Source organism: Bubalus bubalis, chromosome 15 (assembly GCF_019923935.1).
Source record: "Bubalus bubalis isolate 160015118507 breed Murrah chromosome 15, NDDB_SH_1, whole genome shotgun sequence".
NCBI classification, from domain to species: domain Eukaryota; kingdom Metazoa; phylum Chordata; class Mammalia; order Artiodactyla; family Bovidae; genus Bubalus; species Bubalus bubalis.
In genome coordinates, this window is record NC_059171.1 from 78,782,593 (window position 1) to 78,808,932 (window position 26,340).

The 26,340-nt window shown below is 45.3% G+C and overlaps 1 protein-coding gene across 13 annotated transcripts in view; it reads right to left on the bottom strand.

Moving 5' to 3' along the window:
* TRAPPC9 (trafficking protein particle complex subunit 9) overlaps positions 1 to 26,340 on the bottom strand; it is a 388,230-nt gene that overhangs the window by 344,942 nt on the left and 16,948 nt on the right. For 12 of the 13 annotated variants that reach the window (XM_025264824.3, XM_025264823.3, XM_044928874.2 and 9 more), the window contains 3 exons: positions 23,932 to 24,060; positions 14,938 to 14,964; positions 1,588 to 1,709 (listed from right to left, as the gene is read on the bottom strand). In XM_025264824.3, the coding sequence (XP_025120609.3) occupies positions 1,588 to 1,709; positions 14,938 to 14,964; positions 23,932 to 24,060 (278 nt within the window). The remainder of the gene's footprint in view (positions 1 to 1,587; positions 1,710 to 14,937; positions 14,965 to 23,931; positions 24,061 to 26,340) is intronic. The other variant, XM_025264825.3, reaches the window with a different exon arrangement.

Here is a 26,340-nt window from a genome sequence, read left to right on the forward strand (position 1 = left end):
TCACTTCAGTCGTGTCCGACTCTGTGCGACCCCATAGACGGCAGCCCAACAGGCTCCCCCATCCCTGGGATTCTCCAGGCAAGAACACTGGAGTGGGTTGCCATTTCCTTCTCCAATGCATGAAAGTGAAAAGTGAAAGTGAAGTCGCTCAGTCGTGTCCGACTCTTAGCAACCCCCTGGACTGCAGCCTGCCAGGCTCCTCCATCCATGGGATTTTCCAGGCAAGAGTACTGGAGTGGGGTGCCATTGCCTTCTCCGGTCCAGTGACTAAACTTCCAGAAATCTTAACTAAAGGAACACAAGAACACACAAGAACACAAGAATCTATTGGACAAGACTAAGAATGTTCAGTCAAGCATTTTTCCTAAGAGTGAGAAAGTGAGAAAACCTAAGTGTCCATCCACTGGTAACTGGGTAAGTCAGGGTGAGCCGGGAACGCTGAGCGGGAGGCCCTTGGCCCTGCTGCAGGTGTCTTATTCATGACCTTCTCCACAAAAGGAACTGATGCAGAAATGACTACATCCACATACTGGAAGGAGTCTCTGTTTGAAAGGATCAAGCAGGCCTGAAATGGGAGGCTATCTATGATATATGGCTGAGTGCACGAAGCAAGCTGCAGAAGAAATTATATAGTATGGTCTCATTTTTGTAAATAAAACATATATACATACATTTACTATGCATAGGTATAGGCATTTATTTCTCATATACGTGTATATGCACACGTATATTTCACAGGCATAAAGGTGATGAAAGGGATATGTGCTGTGCTCAGTCACTTCAGTCATGTCTGACTCTGCAACCCCATGGACTGTAACCCGTCAGGCTCCTCTGTCCATCCGATTCTCTAGGGAAGAATACTGGAGTGGGTTGCCATTTCCTTCTCCAGGGGATCTTCCCGACCCAGGGATCAGACCTGAGTCTTATGTCTCCTGCATTGGCAGGTGGGTTCTTTACCACTAGCACCACCTGGAAAGCCCAAATTGTTAATAGTTGCTACTCTTAGGGAATAAGGGAAGGGGAAGTAGGGGACGTTCATTTTTCACTCGCTATCACTCTTCTGTACAACCCCAGGCCCTTTTCCAGTATTTCAGTTAAATATATTTAAAATTTAAACTTTTCTTCAGTCCAAAGTAAAAAAAAAAATGGTGTATCCACAAGATGGATTGCTATACAGCTGATTAAAAACCATGTCACAGAAAATTCGATAATGTAGAAACACACATAATATGCCAAATGAAAAATGTACGTCTCCACACAGTAAATAAATACAGAATCTCACCATTTTTATGATACAGATAGTATACCCTGGCAAAAAAGGACAGAAAATAGATATTGAGATGTTATCTTGAATAGTGGGGCTATGGTAGCCTCTTTCCCCCCGTTTCTCAGACACTAAATTAAATATACAGCATTTTCAATCAACAAAAACCATTCTCAGGCATATGGTATTATGCACCCGGGAACAACGCAGGAGTACTTACAGAGACCACTGACTGGAAGGCCCCGTGGCGGACTGTGCGGTGCGCACCAGGGACCCCTGCCTAAAGCAGCATGGCTACAGAAAGGGCCTGCGGGAGGCATCACCTTGCTGTAGTAGGAGATGGCCTCCTTGTACTTCTCAATGATGTCCTCGGGGCTCAGGCAGTTCTTCGCCCGTCCAATCTCCGTGCTGGTGTCTGCGTTGATGCCGTTGGTAGTGAGCGCACCTGCACACCAGGGGGAAGACAAGAAATAACCTTTCGCTCCTTCCGTCTTGTTGCTTTATTACTTTAAAAGACGGGCACAGATAAGATAAAGCTTGAAAAGTCCTGACTGAAATTTAAATAATGACATCGTTTTTAAAAGTCTTCACGGCTTACACCTTGCCTTCAATAGTCTAAATGGTCAAAGCATTGTATTCCATGGTAATTAACTCAGAATAAAGCCTTCCTCCCTGTTGAAACTTTTTATTAAAGAACATGAAATGCTTTATATAAAAAGTAACACATCTACAATAGCTAGCTCAGTTGTCCTGACGGCAATGCAGTCAGCGTGCACCGTCTCCGAGCACTAAAGCTCTTAATGCTAGCAAGAGGCCACACTGCACCCTCAAACGGAGATAAACTAGGTGAAAATGTTCCCTGAACTGAGCACCGAAAAGAAAACATAACTTGCAAATACTGACATCCTTTTCGAGGCTGTCCTTTGCTATTTCTGGCCAAGCCCTGTCAATAAGCAGAACCACCTAATTCCCTAGCCGTCACACACACAGGGGGAAGAGTTCTGGGGACATTTCCATTTATAGAATGTAACCAATGACCCAGAGAACTCTGACAAAAAAAGAAAGGTGAAATAACTCTTTGATTTCAGAGAACATGCAAAAATTATTCTCCTAAGCCTCAGAGCAGGAAAAGCTGGCTTCTTCTAAGCCCCTTGTTTATTTCACGGACAGCGAGCATCCTGTCTCCCTCGTGTTTCTGCTGGGGTCCTCAGGCACACGCTTGCTATCGATCTCGGAGCTCACGGGGCAAAGGCGTGCGCCTCACACAGCCCGCACCCCTCGCGCAAGCTCATCTCCTCACCTTGCTGTCTAAACCGGGCCCCATTTCTCACCAGCTCATCTGGTATTCTGGTATTCTGTAAGCTGCATCTGATGCTTTTGGGAACAAGACGGAAGAGTAAGCAGATAGAAGGACAGGTGAAAGATGGGCAGACAGAGAGAGAGATTCCAGGAAAAGAATAACAAAGAACATTCCCTATACAGAGGTCCCTTCAACCGGGGGAGAAAGAAGCACAAGAGATGGGAGAAGGCAGGTGGCCTCGGATTTTGTGTTTCTACAGATTTTGTGAAAATCCCAGCAAGAGATGAGAGGGTAGAACTATAAATAATAAGAGGGCATGCACACATGAAAAAATACCTAAAATCTATACTTTCTAAAGAACAGATTCAAATCAGCAAGGCCCAATGACACAACCCTGGGGCCTTGCAGAGTTGAGAAGTCCACCTCCAAAGCCTCGGAGCCCTGAGGGGCCACCGTGGGTGGTCATGATTCCGTCCAGTGAAACCTGTGTCATTCTGCACTTACAAGGAATCAGGACCTGTGTGGGGGTGTCCACGCGCGTCCTCTTTTACAAGCCACAGCAAGTCTATGAAGGGGGACTCCTAGTGAGCCCTGTTTCTGCCGGACAGGAAACGGTCCTGGAGAGGCCGAGCTCTCCAGACCACAGAGCCGTCTCTCCAGCGCAGGGTGTGGGCTCGGGCCTGCGTTTCTAGCTGCCGCACTCAGCCTGCACCGTGTGCTCCTCATGGTCACGGCGCACTGCATTGTGGCGTGGAGTAATATTTCATAGGTGATAGGTCGTCGTCTTCATCTCATCAGCTCTAACCATTTGTCTTTATATTGTCAAATTTGACCCTTTTCCCTTGAAGAAAGGAAGGGGATGAGTGGGGGTCAACACGAGGTGGGTCTTCATTCCTCCTATGGAAACTCACCTCATCAAGAAGCTCCCAACAAGGGAGAAGGAGCAAACGGTCCCCCTATCCTTTAAAAAAAAGGGGGGGAACCACTGATAATGAGGGTTCCCTTAATGATTTAGGGGCTTCCCTGGTAGCTCAGCCGGTAAAGAATCTGCCTGCAATGCAGAAGACCCCGGTTCAATTCCTGGGTCAGGAAAATCCCCTGGAGAAGGGACAGGCTGCCCACTCCAGTACTCTTGGGCTTCCCTGGTGGCTCAGCTGGTAAAGAATCTGCCTGCAAGGCAGGAGACCCCAGTTTGATCCCTGGGTTGGGAAGATCCCCTGGAGAAGAGATAGGCTACCCACTCCAGTATTCGTGCCTGGAGAATCCCATGGACTACATAGGCCATGAAGTTGCAAAGAGTCAGACACGACTGAGAGACTTTTACTTCAACTTTAATGATTTACTGAACTCCAGGAGTGAGGCTGGGGGAAAAGGCATACGCAGCAACCAAAAAAATATAATCTGTAGGAACATAAAAAGAACACAGCTCACGGGAGAGCTTAGTGAAGCTGATGATTTAATTTCACTCAATAGAAGAATAACACCCTCTAAAAATACTGGTATCCAATGGGTTTGATCTTTCTTGACACCTATAAGGTTTTGACAGCCCACATGTAACATTATTGTGAACCCGTGAAACACAGAGTCTACAGACAGGAAAAATCAGTGCCACAGGCAGGCTGAGACCCAGGCGACAGCAAAAGAAAGGAGAGGGTGCAGTTAAGAAGGATGGGAAAGTTGGGGGGGAATCATCACAAGGGCTCTCAAGTATCAACCCAACAACTGTTTAATCTTTCAGTCAAGAGGGAGTCACTGTGTTCCTAGGACGGGCAAGAGCATACAGGAGGCCCAAGGTGGAAACTCGACAGACAAAGAGAAGCAGGAACAGAGGGAATAAAGCAGAGCCTGGCGAAGCAGCAGAGAGAGAAAGGCAAAACCACAAAAACAACAAGGGCCCTAGATCAGGCAGGTACCAGTGTGACGGCGATTCCAGCAACGATCAGCAGGCTGGCACGACATGAGCTCACGTGCATCTGCTCCCTAATGAGGAGACAAGCCCTGCCACGTGGGCACCACCAGCCCTGACCTGCTGGGGAACAGCAGGAAGACAGGGCAGCTGGGAAGTCTGATGTTAACCAGGACAAGTGTGGGATAAACTCCTCCAGCACCAATGACTAGGGCAAAGATGGACTTGTCAGTAAACAGCACTGGGACAGCTGGAAGGCCATTGGGGAAAGATAAAACCAGACCCACACTTCACACCAAACACAAGAACAAACTCCAAATGGTCTAGGACCTAAATGCACAACAGAAGAGCATAATAGAAGCTCAAAAAACTTGGGTAAGTTCATCTAAAACCTGAATTAAGGAAAGGCTCTCTAAGGATGCTTCCAGGGGATTATCCCAGCCCAGGCATCTTCCCAACCCAGGGATCTTTCCAACCCAGGGATGGCACCCAAATCTCTCACATGGCAGGCGGATTATTTACTGTCTGAGCTACCAGGAAAGCCCAAGAATACTGGAGTGGGTAGTCTATCCCTTCTCCAGGGGATCTTCCCGACCCAGGAACCAAACCACAGTCTCCTGCATTGCAGGCGGATTCTTTACCAGCTGAGCTACCAGGGAAGCCCAAATATGATTCAAATCCAAAGGCAATTTTAAAAATTAATAAACTCAATTACTTAAAAACACAGGGAAAATACTATAAACGAAGCCAAAACAGAAGCAACCAAAGAGAAAAGTATTTTAAACATACATCACCAAGGGCTAACATCCCTAATATATAAACAGGCCATAAAAACTGAGAGAAAAAAAAAAATCTAAAAATCCAGAAGAACAAAATGAGCAAAAGATATGAGCAGGTAATTCATTAAAAAAACATAGAAATAGCCCTTAAACATTAAAAATAAATTCAAATTCACTAATAGTAAGAGATACCATTTCTCAACTGTCTAATTGGCAAAAACGTAGATGCTTAACAGCAGGCTCTGCAGGTGAACTTGTGCTGAAAAGGCATTCTCATGCACTGCCACTGAGAAGGCCAAACGGTGTGACCCTGACGGAGAAGAGTTTGGCAAAACTGAACAGAAGGCCATACATACCTACCTTTTGATCCAGTGATTCCCTATGCAGGAATTTATGCCAAAGACACAACTCCAACAACACAAAAACGCACACGTACAAGCTCATTCACTGCAGTGTCCTTTGTAATTTACGGAGTATGGAAACAACCAAAACGTCCACATTAGAAGGCTGGGTAAATAAAACAGTAAAACAGACAAGAACACGTAGAGAAAGTGAACGGGGCTTCCCGGGTGGCCCCCATGGTAAGGAATCTGCCTGCAGTGCAGGAGACCCAGGTTCAACCCCTGGGTCAGGAAGATCCCCTGGAGGGAAGCAGGATGATGTCCGCAAGCTGATACAGACTGATTTCCAGTCTGTAAAAAGATGGTAAAAACAGACACAGTAAAATAAAATTTAAAAATAAAACCAAAAAAAGCCAAGTGTAAAAGGTATCTGTAATATGCTACCTTTTTTCACAGGGCAACCTAGGAATCTACTTACAGGGCAACAGTAGAGACGCAGCAGAGAACAGACTCATGGGCCAGGCTGGGGGCCAGGCTGGAGGGCGGGCCTCACCGAGAGCACCACGGGCGCCTGCACGCTACCATATGTGAAAGAGACAACCAGTGGGGGCTTTCAGTATGACTCAGGGAACCCAAACTGGGGCTCTCTAACACCTAGAGGGGCAGGAAGGGTGGGAGGTGGGAGGAGCTCCAGGAGGGAGGGACATGTGTATGCCCGTGGCTGTCTCATGTTAGTCTATGGCAGAGGCCAACAGTACTGTGAAGTAATCATCCTTCAGTTAAAAATAAATGAAAACTCTTTATTATAAAGAGAAACAAATACCTAGTGAAAAGTAACTACTTAAAAACGAGTAGGAAATCGCCTGGCAACCCAGTGGCGAGGATTTAGTGACTCGCCCTCACGGCGGGGGCCTGGGTTCAAACCCTGCTTGGGGAACCAAGACCCCACAAGCCATGCAGTGTGGCTAAAAGTAAAATTGAATTAAAAAAATAAAAACAAGAGTATATTTAAGTTTTCATAAACTGAAAACACATCAAGTTTCTAGGGAAATCTGTACAAAATATTAAAATACGTTCATCTTCAAAAATTCTAATTGAACAATGAAAACCCAAGAAACAAAGGGAAAGTCATATTTGATAGCCAACTTCAAAAGCATGGAGAGCAAGGCCTAGAAATCACAGTTCCTATAAGTATGACATTAACTCAATATAATGAGAGGAAAATCTTTACCCAGGAGATGGTGGAATTCTGTGCATAAGACAGGATAAACTCAGTGCACACTGCACCAGATACAGTGATAATTTTCTTAAATACAATTCTAAAGTTAGAACATAGTTGAAAAGCTATAAAAATACTCTGAAAAACAGATAAAACATGTATATATATGGAGGAAGCCTGCCCCCATGTCACATATAAACGCAAACTTATTCTTGTTCACTCATGAGCACTAATTACTTTATCCAAGGCAGAATATTTTAATTAAAACAAATAATCAATAGTATACTTCTCTTATAAAATCTAGTTAATAAATTTACTCTGCTATGTAACCATAATGTGTCTAAGATAGACTTAAAATTAGTGACAATATCTTTCTATGGCCTGTGGAACTCTTCTCAGAAGTCCAGGCTTTTGAAACAGATCTGAGCAGTATCCCTGCATCCCCTTCTCCTTGTGAAACAAACAGCAGATGCTGTCGTCAGAATCCCATCATCACAATGATCCACGAGCACCACGCTCTAACTAGCCTGCGGGGCAGCAGGGCGCCATGCAGACACATCGCGACCAAACAAAATGAAAGACGAGGGAGACCGTGACCCTACTCTGGAAAATTTATAATCTACGTCAACACTGAGGTTTTATTTCACTGGTTAGCAAAAATAAAATCAAATACTTTCTTCAACTGTTCTATAGCTATGACGCTACTTCTAGTGTAATGACCAGAAAAGACTTAAGTAGGACTTTATTAGGTCAATTAGCAACAATTATCACGGGAGGGTAGTACAAAAATTAACTGATAGCAATGCTTCCACCTACATCAGACCTAAAATAAAACTACACCAAGCTCTGCAAGGTAAATGAAGAGATGAGGTCCCTGATGAGGAAAAAAAATTAATAAGAACTCAAAGAAGTAAAGACCTTATTAACTAGTCCCATAGAAAGTAACCAGAGAAGGCAACGGCACCCGATTCCAGTACTCTTGCCTGGAAAATCCCATGGACGGAAGAGCCTGGTAGGCTGCCGTCCATGGGGTCGCGAAGAGTCGGATACGACTGAGCGACTTCACTTTCACTTTTCACTTTCATGCATTGGAGAAGGAAATGGCAACCCACTCCAGTGTTCTTGCCTGGAGAATCCCAGGGACGGGGGAGCCTGATGGGCTGCCGTCTATGGGGTCGCACAGAGTCGGACACAACTGAAGTGACTTAGCAGCAGCAGCAGCAGCATAGAAAGTAACAGAGGACGGTGGCCAAGAGAACAGGCGCCGGAGACAAACGTGTGGGTCTGGGTTCCCGCAGCCCCGCTCACCGGCTGTGACCCTGCTGCGTCAACGCACTTCCCTGCACCTCAGGCTCCTCATCTACAGACGGGATAACAACAGTGCCTCTCTCCTAGATCTGTTCTAAGAATTAAACTGCTTTAAATATAAAGTTCACATAAAATAGCTCAGATCTTGGATATGACACTGAGAGCACAAGCAACAAAGAAACTTTAGATAAAGTGGACTGCATCAAAATTTAAAACTTCTATGCTTCAAAGGACACCATCAAGAAAACGGAAGAACAACACACAGAACAGGAGAAAACTTTTGCAAACCGTCTGATAAGGAACTTGCATCTACATCATAAAAGGAACTCTTCAGATCAGATCAGATCAGTCGCTCAGTCGCGTCCGACTCTTTGCAACCCCATGAATCACAGCACGCCAGGCCTCCCTGTCCATCACCAACTCCCGGAGTTTACTCAGACTCATGTCCATCGAGTCAGTGATGCCATCCAGCCATCTCATCCTCTGTCGTCCCCTTCTCCTCCTGCCCCCCATCCCTCCCAGCATCAGAGTCTTTTCCAATGAGTCAACTCTTCGCATCAGGTGGCCAAAGTACTGGAGTTTCAGCTTCAGCATCATTCCTTCCAAAGAAATCCCAGGGCTGATCTCCTTCAGAATGGACTGGTTGGATCTCCTTGCAGTCCAAGGGACTCTCCAAGAGTCTTCTCCAACACCACAGTTCAAAAGCATCAATTCTTCGGCGCTCAGCTTTCTTCACAGTCCAACTTCACAGTCCAACTCTCACATCCATACATGACCATAGCCTTGACTAGATGAACCTTTGTTGGCATAGTAATGTCTCTGCTTTTGAGTATGCTATCTAGGTTGGTCATAACTTTCCTTCCAAGGAGTAACTGTCTTTTAATTTCATGGCTGCAGTCACCATCTGCAGTGATTTTGGAGCCCCCCAAAATAAAGTCTGACATTGTTTCCACTGTTTCCCCATCTATTTCCCATGAAGTGATGGGACCAGATGCCCTGATCTTCATTTTCTGAATGTTGAGTTTTAAGCCAACTTTTTCACTCTCCACTTTCACTTTCATCAAGAGGCTTTTGAGTTCCGCTTCACTTTCTGCCATAAGGGTGGTGTCATCTGCATATCTGAGGTTATTGATATTTCTCCCGGAAATCTTGATTCCAGCTTGTGTCTCTTCCAGTCCAATGTTTCTCATGATGTACTCTGCATATAAGTTAAATAAACAGGGTGACAATATACAGCCTTGACATACTCCTTTTTCTATTTGGAACCAGTCTGTTGTTCCATGTCCAGTTCTAACTGTTGCTTTCTGACCTGCATACAAATTTCTCAAGAGGCAGATCAGGTGGTCTGGTATTCCCATCTCTTGCAGAATTTTCCACAGTTTATTGTGATCCACACAGTCAAAGGCTTTGGCATAGTCAATAAAGCAGAAATAGATGTTTTTCTGGAACTCTCTTGCTTTTTCCATGATCCAGCAGATGTTGGAAATTTGATCTCTGGTTCCTCTGCCTTTTCTAAAACCAGCTTGAACATCTGGAAGTTCATGGTTCACATATTGCTGAAGCCTGGCTTGGAGAATTTTGAGCATTACTTTACTAGCGTGTGAGATGAGTGCAATTGTGCGGTAGTTTGAGCATTCTTTGGCATTGCCTTTCTTTGGGATCGGAATGAAAACTGACCTTTTCTAGTCCTGTGGCCACTGCTGAGTTTTCCAAATTTGCTGGCATATTGAGTGCAGCACTTTCAAAGCATTATCTTTCAGGATTTGGAACAGCTCAACTGGAATTCCATCACCTCCACTAGCTTTGTTTGTAGTGATGTTCTCCAAGGCCCACTTGACTTCACATTCCAGGATGTCTGGCTCTAGGTCAGTGATCACACCATCGTGATTATCTGGGTCGTGAAGATCTTTTTTGTACAGTTCTTCTGTGTATTCTTGCCATCTCTTCTTAATATCTTCTGCTTCTGTTAGGTCCATGCCATTTCTGTCCTTTATCGAGCTCATCTTTACATGAAATGTTCCTTTGGTATCTCTGATTTTCTTGAAGAGACAACTCAGTAATAAAAAGACAAATAACCCAATCAAAAATAAAGGATCTGGGACTTCCCTGGTGGTCCAGTGGCTAAGACTCCCTGTTCTTAATGCAGGGGGCCGGGTTCGTTCCCTGGCCAGGGAGCTAGATCCCACACGCTGCAACAAGGAGCCTACATGTCACAACTAAGACCCTGAGCAGCCAAATAAATAAACAAACAAATGTTTTAGAAAAAAATAAAGTTTCTGAAAAGACATTTTTTAAGCAAAATGTACAAATGGCCAATAAGCACAATGAAAAGATGTTTGGTACCATTAGCTGTAAAGGAAATCAAATCAAAACTACAAGGATGAAGAAAATTATAATTCAAAAAGATGCATGCCCTGCAATGTTCACTGCAGCACAGTTTACAATAGCCAGGACATGGAAGCAACCTTAGTGCCCATCAATGGAGAAATGGATAAAGAAGACTGTGGTACACATATACAATAGAGTATCACTCAGTCATAAAAAAGAACAGACCACTTGCAGCAACATTGATGGGCCTGGATATTGTCATACTGAGTGAAGCGAGACACAAGAAAGACAAATAAAGGATACTGCTTATATACAGCAAAGAAGGCAATGGCACCCCACTCCAGAACTCTTGCCTGGAAAATCCCATGGACGGAGGAGCCTGGTAGGCTGCAGTCCATGGGGTCGCTAGGAGTCGGACACGACTGAGCGACTTCACTTTCACTTTTCACTTTCATGCATTGGAGAAGGACATGGCAACCCACTCCAGTGTTCTTGCCTGGAGAATCCCAGGGACAGGGGAGCCTGGTGGGCTGCCGTCTATGGGGTCACACAGAGTCGGACACGACTGAAGTGACTTAGCAGCAGCTTATATACAGAACCTAAAAAAGGGTGCAAATGAACTTGTTCCCAAAACAGAAGTAGAATAAAACAGATAACTAATACAGACCTACTGTACAGCACAGGGAACTGCACTCCATAATGGCCTATTATGGGAAAAGAATCTAAAAAAACAGTGGGTGTTATGTAGTATGTGTATAACTGATTCACTCCGCGTATACCTGAAACTAACCCAGCATGGCACATATATACTCCATATATATATATATATATATCTAATATGGCAAACTAATGATATTTTACCATTTTACCATTACACCATTTTACCATTACTAAATGTACACAAATATTTACAAATACAAATAAAAATCACATTTACATTTTAAACAAGCCAAAAAAAAAAAAAAAGTACAAGGAGAATCCACTTAACACTCATAAGAATAGCTATAATCAGAAAGATAACAACACCCAGACTTGGGACTCCAAGAGCCCCGGGGACGGTTGCACGAAGCTGGCCAGGAGAGAGGACCAGACTTGGGTTTGTCCCACTCCACTCGCAGCCTCCTTGTCGCCTGGGTTTAGGTGGCTCCCGCCAAGAAGGGTGGCAAGAAGAAGGCTCAGTCCACCATTGACAAGGTGGTGACCAGAAAATACACTATCAACCTTCACAAGAGCTTCCACAGAGGGGCTTTCAGGAAGCGTGCCCCTCGGGTATTCAAAGGAATCCTGCAATTTGTCATGGAGGAGGTGGGAGCTCCAGGCGTGTGCTCTGACACCAGGACTAACAAAGCTGCTGGGCCAAAGGAACAAGGAACATGCTGTGTGAGGTTGTCAGAAGACGTAACGAAGACTCACCACACAAGCTCTGTATGCTGGCTACCTACGTGTCTGTCACCATCATCAAAAGTCTACAGATGGTTACTGTGGATGAAAACTAACCAGTAATTGTCAAAGTTATAGAACTGAAGGAAAAAAAAGAGGAAAGATAATAACAAGCATTGATGAGGATAGAGAAACTGAAACTCTCACACACGGCTGCTAAGATTGTTAACTAGTACAACCACTTTGGAAAACAATCTGGCAGTTCCTCAAATAGTTAAACATTTAGCTACCCTATGACCCAGTACTTCTACTTCCCAGGCACGTACGAGAACTGCAAACATGTCCACGTAAAAACTTATACATGAATGTTCATAGCACCATTACTCCTTAACAGCCAAAAAGGAGAAACAACCCAAAAGTTTATCCGTAAGGTGAAATGTCATGCAGCAAAATCAAAACACGAAGTACTGACTCATGCTACAACATGGACATTGCAGACGTTATGCCAAGCTAAGGACGTTAGTCACAAAAGACTACAGCTGTAGGATTCCATTTACACGAAATGTCTGCTGCTGCTGCTGCTGCTAAGTCGCATCAGTCGTGTCCAACTCTGTGCGACCCCATAGACGGCAGCCCACCAGGCTCCCCCATCCCTGGGATTCTCCAGGCAAGAATACTGGAGTGGGTTGCCATGTCCTTCTCCAATGCATGAAAGTGAAAAGTGAAAGCAAAGTCGCTCAGTCGTGCCCGACTCTCAGCGAGCCCATGGACTGCAGCCCACCAGGCTCCTCCGTCCATGGGATTTTCCAGGCAAGCGTACTGGAGTGGAGTGCCATTGCCTTCTCTGAAATGTCTAGAACAGGCAAATCCAGAGAGAAGAGCTGCTGCGTGGGGCAGAGGAGGTCAGGGAAAGTGGGGGGTGACTGGGGTGATGAAAAGTTCCAAGACTGATAGTAACACAGCACTCCGGGCATACAGTGGAGCCTCTGCATATTTTAACGGGTGAACTGTAGGAAAACCGTTAAGAGTGAAAAAGCCCCTTGGACCAGTACTCTGACATTGTAAGTGCAAACTGCTCACTTTTATTACAGGAGGAAGAAACTCCTGTCAACATGAAAATGGGAAAAGCAAATTTGAGTTAACTGAATTGGACAGAAAATCATTTCACTGGAAACAGGGGCTGAACGTTCACAAAACACTCAGAAATGACAAGAAATAACAGTGTGACACCACGAAGCATTCTGCTTCAAATGCCCATCAAGGGCTCGGAAGCTGAGCGGTGAGAAATGGCTGGAGGAGAAGCCTGGTATGCTCGTGTTGGTGCGCCCCACCAAACAAGCACCGGAGCCAGGACCCAGGGGCTGTCAAACTGCTCCTTCCAGCCCGTGAAATGTCTGTGCGGAAAGAGGGCAGCAAAAACCCTGAGACAGTTTGCTTCAAATAACTCACCCATTGAAAGCTCAAAAATTAAAAGACAGTGATCCAGTTTCGGGCTGGGTTTTCTATGGAGCCAAACGAGAGAACACCAGCCGTCGAGAGGCAGAGTCAGGGCAAGGCTCCCCACCAGCAGGCTTCCCACCCACACGTGTGCCAGGGTTTAGCGGGCAGAGGAGACGAGCCTAACATCTGAGACATGAGATGCTGGCGAGTGAAGAGAGGGCGCAGCCAGCCCTGGACAAAGGCCCCGCGAGCAGAGGCTAGAAGGTTCCCGGTGAACTGGAGTGGCCTAGGGTGTGGGGGGGTGGCGGTTGCTGCAGAATCTCAATCTCTCCTCGCTCTTCCTGGGGAGGAGAGGCCCAAGCTGCGTCCTTCTTGCCTGGAACCATAGACAGAGGGCGCCCTGGGGACACCAGACCCCGGCTCTGCGGCCAGCCTCAAGCTCTCCCACGGGACCCTGACATGTGCCTGAACAACAGCACCCACAGAAACACCCCCACTTCACTCTCAGCACTCAAGACTGAATTTCAACCTGATACCACCTTATCTTGAAAAGTTGCAGAAGTAAAACATATTACATTCTTCCTTTAATCTCAACGTGTGACTGATTTTTCTGACATCGCTAAGCTCTTTCTACCTAGTAAAGCATCCGGTTCTCCCACAAGTGAATCCAGGACTTCCTGTCAGGCAAAACTAGCCAGTGTGGCCTTGATAACTTCTACTGGTCAAACACCAACACATCTAACACTGATTTCATTGTTCATCGATTTCAGCCAGGAGGTGCGGGAGTGTCCTTCAGCTACAGAGCCCAACCTCATCTGCTTTCTCATCAGCAACTCGGGTCTCCTGAAAACACCACAAAGCATTTGCTTCCCCTCCTACACATAGGAAGGGAAACACGTCCACAAACTCCATCAGGGAACATCAGCCTAGAGGAGGAATGCAACACAAATGTTAAAACAAAAATCTACAGACCTGAAGCAGTTTCATCTCAGAAGCAAGATACACAATGAGATGAGGGAAGGTGTGCTGGCCACGAAGCACGTGTAAGCATGACCCCCTGATTTCTATCCTTCGAAGGATGGGAGGGTTTCCTTTCTTATTTTTTTTTTAATGACTCTTTGTTCATCATTTCCAATTAAGCCAGAAAATAATAGATCTCATTTTGAAATAATTATGCACTGCAATAAAAGAGATTTTTACTATATTAATTAAAGAAGACATTAAGAGAGGAAAGGAAAACCCACCTCTGCAAAAAAAAAAAAAAATGCACAATGTCTTTCCCTATTAACACACACACAAAATGCAACAGAGAGTTCAAATTCACACTGAGAGGAGCATAAGCCACAGAATCAGAGCAGAATCACGACTTCAAAATTAACTGGACAGGCATGCTCAGGGCATTCAGAGGATTTTAAAGGCACACTGCAAAGCATTCACTTAACCATGCTGGAGGAAGGGCTTCCCTCCTGGACAGACAACATCAATCAATAGGGTGTCCCATCAAACAAGGAACAAACAGCAATCACGTTTATAATTGTACTGATTTAAAGTTACTTAAATCAGCACGTTCCAAAGATCACAATCCAGAAACTGAAACCATTCATTCACACCACCACGAAACAAGCACTTTAAAAAAAATAACCGAGAGAGACTAAGCACATAGATCATGTACCTGGATCAATGAGAACTTCTTGGGCCCCTGGAAGAAAGAACAGATTATGATCTTTTATCTGAAAAACAAAACCACTTTTAAAGATAACTATTAAATCACATTTCATAATTCACATAGCCTTGAAAAATCTGAGACACTTGTGTCTGATCAGAAAAACAATTCTGAGTAACAGTATGTTACAATTCAGTGCCTTTATGCTTTAGAAGGAAAAAAGGAAAGCTACTGGTTCTCATACCCTGCACAAACCATAACGTGCCTCTCTGTCTGCCTCCCGCCCCGCTTTGTAACCGCATGCTCCCCGACTCTTCTGAAACAAGCATGACAATTTATTCCCTCAAATCGGCCAAATGACAGACGTGAAAGTGAACTACCAATTTATTTGTGTAAATAAACGCCCACACCCTGGTCTGGAAGAGAAAGGTATCAGATGGCTACATGGAACTTATTTCTCCTTTCCTGAAATCACACTCTCACACACACACACACACACATTCACACTCACACACACACTGAATTACTGGACACTTCACAAGTTGAAGATTTCCAATTTCTAGAAGGCAGCTCTGTAGTTAGTCTACAACACGAAACTGTTAACTTCATTAATTATCAAGAAGGCTTTGAAAGCCTTGATCATCTGCTGAATCATCCAAATATCAATGAGACCCAGTTAGCCTTCTCCATAGAATGCAATTTCTCACGATGGCGAATCACACCCTAAGAGGCACTGGATCCAAGAATTCTGCCGATCATCAGCTCTGACAGTTTTTAAACACATTAACAAGATTCACAAAGCTGTGTCCCAATAACACAGTTGTACTGAAATAGCACATGTATTCAACTGTCCACACAGAGAACAGCTCCCAGGACACTACTTAACAGCCACTTTGTGTATTGCAATCTTTATTTTTAAATGCAGACTAAAAATCACTGCAATCCAGAAGCCACCATTATAATAAGAAACAGGTGCTTTCTATCGTTGACACTGACTATACACCAAACACAACACGTGACCGCCAACGCGTGTGCCTGTCAGGGCGGCCCTACAAGGCAGGTGGGATGAGAAAGCCTGCGGGGCAGACGGACTGGCGGATGGGTGGGGAGCCAGGGGAGCTGCCCCATCGCAGCCCCAACAAGTGCCACCAGGTCTGCACCGAGAGGGCACCGGCTGCGGGGAACCTCAGGGAGCTTGGGATTTCAAGATGGTGCTAAAAATGTCCCGTTCAGTGAAAACTCTGATCAAATCTAGTATCCTGTGCCACATCCTTTAAATAGGAGACCTTTTTTTTTTGATGCCTCAGAGTCATTATCACAATCCTCAATTACTCAACCCCTCAGGGCGTCCAGGGATGAACGGGGTCCCATGCTAACTGCACTGAGACTGCAGAGCTTTTCAGGCTGTCTTATGAAGTTTGTAAAAATCTTTTTATCTCATGACTCACCCAGGCGGTCAACCACCACTTCTTACTGGTGTGAATGTACCACCTGACATGACCCTTTTCTGTCTTTTAAGCTAATTCATCTAATCCGATCTTTTCAAACAACAAGCTCAGCCACAAAAAAATGGACTGCTTTCTACCAGCTGGACTTTAACTGGACTCCCTGGAAGCTCTTTCCTTTCATTAAACCCACTTCTAGGTACATGACAGTCTTCTGATTGGTGGGCTCTGCTAACTGATTATCTGGGCTACTCAGAAGCTTCTCATCTTATGTCCGTGTGTGAGGGGGTGTTGAGATAATAATTGGCACTGTCTGAAGAAATCACAATGAGAAACAGGACATCGTCCAGCCAGAGCTCCATGGGTACCTCAGTGTGCTCAGGAATTATATTATCAGCATCACCCACCCCCGATGGACAGGTTTCACATTAACCAAACTCGAACAGACCTGCTGCTTAGACCATGAAAAATGAGGGTCACGGTGCATGGACCTGGCTGAGACTCAGCTGTGAACGCCCGTGTAACTCTCCCTTTCCCACTGTTTCCAGGCTGGCCAATGGACAGGTGCATGTACAGATCCACAGACGGGCTGAACTCTGAGAGCCTGGAGCCAGACTGCCGGGGTTTGAGTCCCAGCTCTGCCGCTTACCAGCTCTGTGACCTTGGTCAAATCACTTACCCTGGCTCTCTCTGCCTCAATCCCCACATCTGTAAAATTGGGATCATAATCCACCCCACCTCATTTGGTTGTTGTGAGGATTAAAGAATTAAAGTAGTGTCTGTAAAATGCTTAGAAAAGCAGGTAGCACACGTCAGGTGCTCAACAAGCGGTGCCTGTGAAGCGTGCTGCGTGTGCATGCTGAGCTGGGTCCAACTGTTTTGTGACCCCATGGGCTTCGCCCTCCACACTCCGGACCTCTGATCCACAGCCAACCCTCCTCACACAAATGGGCTGAGGAGTGGGCTCAGGGAGTTTGGGAGACAAGGGGGACACGGGAAACCTTTCTTTGCCCAGGTGCTGGCCACGCTCGGGAAGCGCCCAGGATGCTCAGCTCCATGACGTGACAGCCCTGAGCACGGCGGGGCCAGGTCCCCCCACGAGCGCCCGCTGTGACCCGAAGCGGCCTCTCCAGCCCCAGGACACAATATTAAGACACCCGTTTCCCCGAAGCCCTGAAGTGCACGGAGAATGAGGCCTTATCAGTAACTAAGAGGACATTTCCTCCACCCCCTACACTTTTGCCCCATCTCTCAGTTGGCTGGTGGAGAAAACAGGAGTGTCATTACTGGGCCCACCCGAGCCCCAGCATGAATTAATTAGCCAAAAATGGTGCGGCCTAATGTTCAGGGTGACTGTACAGCGGCCTCATTCCAATGCTGCTGCTAAATTATGAGTACAGGAACTACTGACCCTCTTCAAATATTTTACCCATTTCTTAATTGGATCTTTCATCATAAAACCAGCTTTCCCTGTTTTAATTCCGTCGTAACTGCTAAAGACTGTAAAATGATGGCTTCATACCAAACAAGAGCTAAGGGTTTGTGCTCTTTTGAGAGAACCACCATGCTGAACACTTCACATAACTTCTAATTCTCACCATTCTACAAAGCAGGCAGTAGCATCTCTATTTTACACACAAGGGGGAAACTCAGAAAGAACTGACTCAAGTTGGCATGACTAAAGGGGTAGCATGTGAATTCAACCCAAGTCAAAAACTACCCTCCCTCCTACACCAACCAAATCACCTCCCACGGATTAACGCACAGCAGTGGGTTCAATACTCAGGGAGTTCAACACATTTTTCTGCTTTAAGGTGCTCCCAGGGACCACTTCTGTTTTATAAAGTCGTGCCTCACTGGTTTCTAATATTGGAAGAAAAGTCCAATTTTGCCATTGTTTGCACAGCAAGCCTGAAATTTTCACAGTGAGATGACAGAATAAAAATAACGTATAAATACCTAGAATAATTCTTCCAGGTAACCAGACATAGTGGGCAATGTGCTATCCTGAAGCACTAAACAAAGTCAGATTAAAGGGCTGTCAGTTAAATCTTCCACAGACAGGCAAGTGAAGACTTATTAAAGGTGCAACAGCGCCACCTATGGCCCGAAAGGCTTTCTGTACAATAAAGAATTAAAAGGTTTTCAAAAACAGGAGACGCAGAGCCTATAACTAAAAGCTTATATTCTAATAGCACACACTGAATTCTGCTTCAGGGGAGGGAATGGAATTCAGTACTTAATCTGAAATTGTTAACATTCCTGAACATAAACAAAAGACACAGGCTCGTGGAAACTGATCTTTGAAGAAGAAGGAATCCAGTCCAGCCTCTTCATCTTACAGGCGGGGAGACTGAGACCCAGACCCGTCCTTCCAGCGGTCAGCTGTAAAGCTCTGCGCATCCTCACGTCCTGCACTGGCTGTACCAGCTCTGTATTCATGAAAGGCAGGTCTGCATGCTTCCACAAGCTGGTAATCTAAGTGTCTGGCAAAACACTTCCCAAAGAGTAGCAGCAGTATAGTGAAAGTCGCTCAGTTATGTCTGACTCTTTGCGACTCCATGGACTATGACCCAGCAGAATCCTCTGTCCATGGAATTCTCCAGAGAAGAAGACTGGAGTGGGTTACCACTCCCGTCTCCAGGAGATCTTCCCGACTCAAGGACTGAACCTGGATCTCCTGCATTGCAGGCAGATTGTTTACCATCCGAGCCACTCCCAAAGAGTGGCTACAAATCATACAATTTTGTTGAAATAAATCAAACATTTATTTATATATTAAAACACTATGAGCTCTACTTTTATTCTCTCTATAAAAGAAGAATGAAAGATGTCAAATTAACATTTTGATTACTTAAAACCTATTCAGCATACAGGAAAAAAATCAAAATTTTAACTACCAAAGAAATAAGCTTATTCCCTGAAAGTAATCAATAATGATTTTTCTAAGGGTCAATGGCTGTGGTCAAATTCCTAGCAATTAAGAGATTCTAGTGAGCGACTTCCCCACTCCAGTACTCTTGCTTGGAAAATCCCATAGATGGAGGAGCCTGGTGGGCTGCAGTCCATGGGGTCGCTAAGAGTCGGACACAACTGAGCGACTTCACTTTCACTTTTCACTTTCATGCATTGGAGAAGGAAATGGCAACCCACTCCAGTGCTCTTGCCTGGAGAATCCCAGGGACGGGGGAGCCTGGTGGGCTGCCGTCTATGGGGTCTCACAGAGTCGGACACGACTGAAGTGACTTAGCAGCAGCAGTGGATGATTACACAGCAATGTGGATTATGAGTTGTAAAAAATGTATGTTCTGTACAAATAATCTTCAAGTTCTTCAGCTTTAGACAATTTAGCTAGTCCCTAGCTAAAGGAAGGCACTCATTTCATCAAAACTTCCTACTGCACTAAAAAAAGAAGTAACTGAATCCTTGTCACTTTAAGTCACATTCATATAAAGTATATACACAGTGAATATTCATTAGTAATGCAGTTGATCCTTCTAAATGATCTGTCATTGTGACAGCAAGTTTTTACTGAACATCTCTTGGGTGCTTAGTACAAGATGTCTGACTCAGTCAGACAAGGTAAATAACATTCTTCAAATTTCACAAATGAGGAAATATACTTAAGCCATAAAAAAAAAAAACCATCTTGCATATTCATCATAAGGAGAGAAAACAATAAAAATTTAACTTTCCCTCAACACTCAATGGTTTAATCCTTTCTTCCATACTACAGACCACATAAAACCAATTCAGTCTTTATAACTTTTCCTTTCAACAAGCCTCACTAGCTGGAATCAAGATTGCCGGAAGAAATATCAATAACCTCAGATATGCAGATGACACCACCCTTATGGCAGAAAGTGAAGAGGAACTAAAAAGCCTCTGATGAAAGTGAAAGAGGAGAGTGAAAAAGTTGGCTTAAAGCTCAACATTCAGAAAACGAAGATCATGGCATCTGGTCCCATCACTTCATGGGAAATAGATAGGGAAACAGTGAAAATAGTGTCAGACTTTATTTCTGGGGGCTCCAAAATCACCGCAGATGGTGACTTCAGCCATGAAATTAAAAGACGCTTACTCCTTGGAAGGAAAGTTACGACCAACCTAGACAGCATATTCAAAAGCAGAGACATTACTTTGCCAACTAAGGTCCGTCTAGTCAAGGCTATGGTTTTTCCTGTGGTCATGTATGGATGTGAGAGTTGGACTGTGAAGAAGGCTGAGCGCCGAAGAATTGATGCTTTTGAACTGTAGTGTTGGAGAAGACTCTTGGGAGTCCCTTGGACTGCAAGGAGATCCAACCAGTCCATTCTGAAGGAGATCAGCCCTGGGATTTCTTTGGAAGGAATGATGCTAAAGCTGAAACTCCAGTACTTTGGCCACCTCATGCGAAGAGTTGACTCATTGGAAAAGACCCTGATGCTGGGAGGGATTGGGGGCAAGAGGAGAAGGGGACGACAGAGGATGATATGGCTGGATGGCATCACTGACTCGATGGACGTGAGTCTGAGTGAACTCTGGGAGTTGGTGATGGACAGGGAGGCCTGGCATGCTGCGATTCATGGGGTCACAAAGAGTTGGACCTGACTGAGCGACTGAACTGAACTGAACAGAACTTTTCCTTTCAACAAGCCTCACTAAAGAAAAACGAATGGAAGGTTTGCATTTTCAAAAGCCCACTTCTCTTTTGCACTGTATTCACTTTCAATGTTTAGTTTTTCGTGCTTACAGAGTTAAAAAATCCTAACTTTTTAGGTCATTAGCTGAGAATAAAACATTTGCGAAAATATACAATTTTAATCTATGCTGCTCCGTCTCGTGTTCTCACTGGTATCTCTTCTTTGAAGGCCTCATCAGGCTGAGATCACTAAAGCCAGTCATTTATGAACACACTGCAATTTGGGAAGCCAGTCAATGGGAGGCGGATTAGAGGAGCAACTGAGGACGCACACTGTGGTCGCCCAGCCTGGTTCCAGCCGAGAGTCTGCCCCTGAGAGCAGCGTGATTCGGACCAAGTGACCGAATCTGCTTAAACCTCAGTCCCTCACCTGCAGAAAGGAGTTACAGATAACTACCTTCAAATACCTGCTATGGGATAAAACCTCAGGAAGCAGTTAACACAACCTGGCTGGGGGGGAGGTGCCAAATGATTCCTGGCTGTTTTGGTGATGATGCTTGCTGTTAGTAATTTAAGCTAGTCCAAAAAGGAGGAATATTTGTAAGTCAATAAGCATTTCCTTTTGGACTGATTGTACAATGTCCTATTGATTTTTTAATAAAGCAAGTTTTGTCCATTAATTATAGGCTTAAAGCAAGTTTTGTCCATTAATTATAGGCTTAAAGGGACAAGTTTCCAGAAAAACAATGAGTGGCCTCTAAACTCTGAATACAAGAAAGTGAAGTTTTGTCAAAAAAAAGCAACAGAAGGAGAATTAAAGTGAAAAGAGGGACTACAGAATGCATTTTGAAACTAAACTCAATTTTAAGGGGGGAAAAAAACCCTTTTTCTCAGGTGAAATCTTGAAAAGTACATAAAGCGGATCTGAGATGTCTAGAATTTTTTAACTTTATTCATGGATTCATATCACCAAGTCTTAAAACTACTTGACAATCAACAATACTACTACTGATCTATAACAGCCCCCAACATTTATCCAGGACTGGCTGGGACTGTGCAGGTCCTTTCCATGTGTCTCCTGTCTCATTCAGCCTTCACAAGGACCCGCTGAGGAAATACAACTATTATCTCCCCCATCTCACAGGCAGGGAAACTGAGGCACAGAGATTACACTGGCCCCAGGTCACATCGGCATTAAATGACATCTCTATTTTCGCTGCTTTGCTGGTGAAGGAGGAACCTGAGACAGAATTCAAGGAAGAATGTTCAACAATCACACTGTCTCATCTTCATCTCAAAGAGTAGATCCGTAAACTCCCGGTGTAAGATGGGGCTACAAACTGAGTAATCTTGAAATCTGTAACCAAGATGAAGCAGCATGGACATGCATGCTCATGATATCAAATCCGTGCACAGCTCTGGGCCCTTTACTACCTGAAAGGCAGTGAGACCATCTCCCGTCTAAACAAGGGCAGCGTGGCTTTTCTGCCCTCATCCGAGCCTCACTGGGTGATCTCCTCGGACTGCCTCCAACAATAAAAAGTTCTCAAGTGCTGCACACCACGCAGGGCTAAATAAAGACTTTTCTTTACTGCAGACAGAGCACTTTTCAGGTTTAAAACATTTTTTTTACCTTTATTCAGCAGTAAGAGAGACTGAAACATTACCCTAAAAGGTCTCTGGAATCTCACTAGTCACGCAAGTGGCACAGTCGTACCACATTTTCTCTTTAAATCTCAGGGAAAGAATAAAACAAAAGGCGTCCCCAGAGAGAGCACAGACTCTCCACAGAGAAGAGAAGACAGCTGTCCCCTGGGTTGGAGATTTAAGCACTGGGCCACTGGTTGAAATGCCGAAATCTTGTCACAGAGGCAGCAGTTATAACAACACGGGAAAAACATAGGTGGTGAGCACCGACCAGAGGCGTCTCCAGTCAGAATCGGAACGCAGGAAAGTGGGGAGCAGAGGCCTTCAAGACCTCAGATTTCATCACTTCACCTGCTTTACCCTCCTCTCTAGTAACTGAGACCCCACTAGACCCATTAAGAACGGTCTGGTGAAGGACGATAAAACATCTTCGAGAGCCATCAGAGCTTTATCTAAGCATTTTGACACAGAATTCTGACCAAGTGGCTACACAGACCGACTCATAAAGGTGGTCTCCGCAGTCTTTGCTGGTGTCGGGGAAAATGGTAAAACTGAGGGGAAAAAGAAATGTAAGACATTTCCCTTCCAATACTCATCAGCTGTCATGGGGTTTCTCTTTGGGGGTTAAAAAAAAAAATTTTATAAAAATCTCATGGATCAAAAAACGCCTAGTAGCTTTATGTATAGCCTTGACCTCTGCATTCTCTGTTACTATCTTCGTGACCTGTGAGGTAGCACAACTACATCCTAAATGTTTATTGCAAATTCATTCATTAGGAGTCAAAAGGGTCAAGTTCACAGAACAAGCGTCTGTGGGTCTGCTCCTCCAAAGATGATTTTTTACTCTCTCTAGATGCTAACAAAACATCAACAAATCAAACTTCACTGATTAAGGGAACTCCATCAACCAGGAAAAAAAAAAAAAACAGCCCCTGGTCCCTCGGTTGGCTGTTAAAATTGATATCGAGGACTCCCTTCACCAAATACCCAGAAACTATGACAAGGACCCAGACACAGAACTTCAAAGTCGGTCTATCATGAAATTTCATGCGGCTGCTCCAGAAATCAACCCATCATTGCAATCCATTAATATCATTCAGTAAGACTCAATAAGATCAATGCATATTTTAACAGGATCAGAAGACAAGGTCTCATGTGCAGGATTTCTGACTCAACAGATTCCACTCTTTATTCAAACAGCAGGCAGGCTTCACTCAGAGGGGACCGTAGTGGATTGCTCCTGCTTAAGGACGGTGACGGGGCCCGGCACAGGGCAGGAGCGGAGCTCACCTGGACGATGTCTGTTGGCCGCTTCTGCAGGAAGGGCGCTCCCTGGGAACCTGCGAGCTCCAGCTTTACCGCCAGTTCCACCAGGGTAGTGATAGATGACAGAGGCCGAACACAACCCTTCCAGGGCAGCTGGGCATTAAACAAAGGGTTCGGTTAATAAAGTTGGCAGCCCATCGTTAGCTAAAAATTACCCTAAGAATGATGTGAGCAGTTTGATGATGTGGAAAATGCCAGTTTCCCCAAAACATAGGTCAAACCTACAGATCACTGATTTTGTTACAAACAGGACCAGGGCCCCTATCACGTCTGGCAGGCCTGGGTCGAGGCTGGCAGCACAGAAAGTTCTCGTGAAACTCAAGGTCTCACTGAGGGGCTGAACACAAGCGAAACAGGCCGTTCATTCATTCCTTTAACCAGCAGTCCAGTTCGCACTGTGTGGCAAGCTCTGTGCTGGAGGACGACACTGCAGATGGACGGAGCGGAAAGTGCCCCGTGTCAAAAGTATCCTTGAAACCGTACCAGTGGACCATACCGCAGGAGCAGAAGAACACCTCTCCGCATCCCTGACCCTGACAGCATTGACCCATCTGCAGCAAACACCTGCAGGCATCTCCTCCTCGGAGGCAGCCGGGGCCGCTGTGACGTGCCCATCTTCCACCGCTGGAAGTCACACCCCAACAACCTGGGCTGGGCCACCCGCCCCACAAGTCCTGTGCAGTGAGTGTCTTTATCCAGCAGCTCGGAGGTTCTCAAACTTTTTGGTCTCAGAACTCCTGGATGCTTTTTTTGTGCAGGTTACATCTAAAGATACTTACCGTGTTTGAAAATAAAACTAGAAAAAAGATTTAAATATTTATGTGTTCAAACCTTTTAGAAAATAATAAGCCCGTTACATGCTAAATTTCAATGAACAATAACTATGTTTCAAAACAAAACTACATGCTGGAAGGGTGACACTGTTTTGCATTTTTTACAAATTCTTTAATGTCTGACTGGAGACAAGTGTGCTGGATTCTCACACCTGCTTCTGTGGTCGATCTGCTGTGACGTCACACGTCCTGGGGTCCCTGGGAGACCCCCCTGTGTGTTTCTGAGGGACCCAGAATGAAAAAGGCCACAGTGGCGGTCCCCCTACTCATGCCGCCTTCACGGAACCCGACCGGCCATCCTCACTAGGTGGGTCAGGGGCCCAGTGGCATTCTCTGGGGGTAAGTGCCTAAGCTGCAGCCCTACTCCACCAGCCCGGAACAACTCATTACAGACCTCTCCTTCAAGGAGACAGGAAGACTCCCATTCGCCATCCCTCCTGCTTAGTCCTCTACCAGTTTCTCATTTTTTTCCCATCTCTTCCTTCTCTTTCCCTATCTCCTTTAAGAAGCCAAATTACAAAATTCAAGTCCATTTTAAAATTTACATTTAGTGTGTTCTATCCCTGTGTTAGTTGCTCAGTCGTGTCCAACTCTGTGCGACCCTATATGGACTGTAGCCCGCCAGGCTCCTCAGCCCATGGGATTCTCCAGGCAAGAATACTGGAGTGGGTTGCCATTCCCTTCTCCAAGTGTGTCCTATGGGATGCCGCTAATCTTCTATTGAAGAACTTGGCTGCTTCCGTCTGACTTGTGTTTACTGTAAGTGGCTGACGGGCCCTCTGAACTGCTGGCCTCTTCCAGGAAAGAGCCCTATTTCAGTCCTCACTGGCACTGCACTCATTTAGCAAGCATTTGCGGAACACCTACAACGCGCTAGCTGATGGACACACACAGACCACGCCTCCCACTCCCGCTTGCAGGAGACAGTCCCTGAAGGACAAAAACTTGCTAACAGGCAGCCCCAGAGTGGAAAGTAAACTCCATGCAGACGGGATTCTGTACAAGACCCACTGCACCCACTGCGTGGAGGGGTCAGAAGAGGCTGTCCTTTGAAGCAGCTTTTTAAGCTTTTTTAGTTGAGATATAATTCTCCCAGTCAAAAGTGTACGATTCAGCAGTTTTGTGCGTTCACTGCTGTGCAACACTTGCCACTGTCTAATCCCAGAATCTTTCCATCTCCTGCAGAGAAAGCCCACTCCCATTGGCAGACCCTCCCCATCCCCATCTCCCGCCTCCCCGCATCCCCCGCTCCCAGCCCAGGCAACCAGTCATCTGCTCTCTGCCTCTAGGTCTGCCTGTGCAGACATTCCAGGTCATCAGAGTCGTACACTGTGCGCCTTTTGTGTATGGCTCCCTTGACTTGACGTGAGGTTATCAGGGTTCGTCCGTGTTGTGGTGGTATCACTATCTCACTGGTGTTTATGTCTGAATGGTGTTCCACTATATCCAAGCACCGCATTTCGTTCATCCATTCATCAGCTGACCTACAGATGAGGTTTTGAAGAATGAGTGTAAGAGGTGACTAACATGAGGAGTGGCA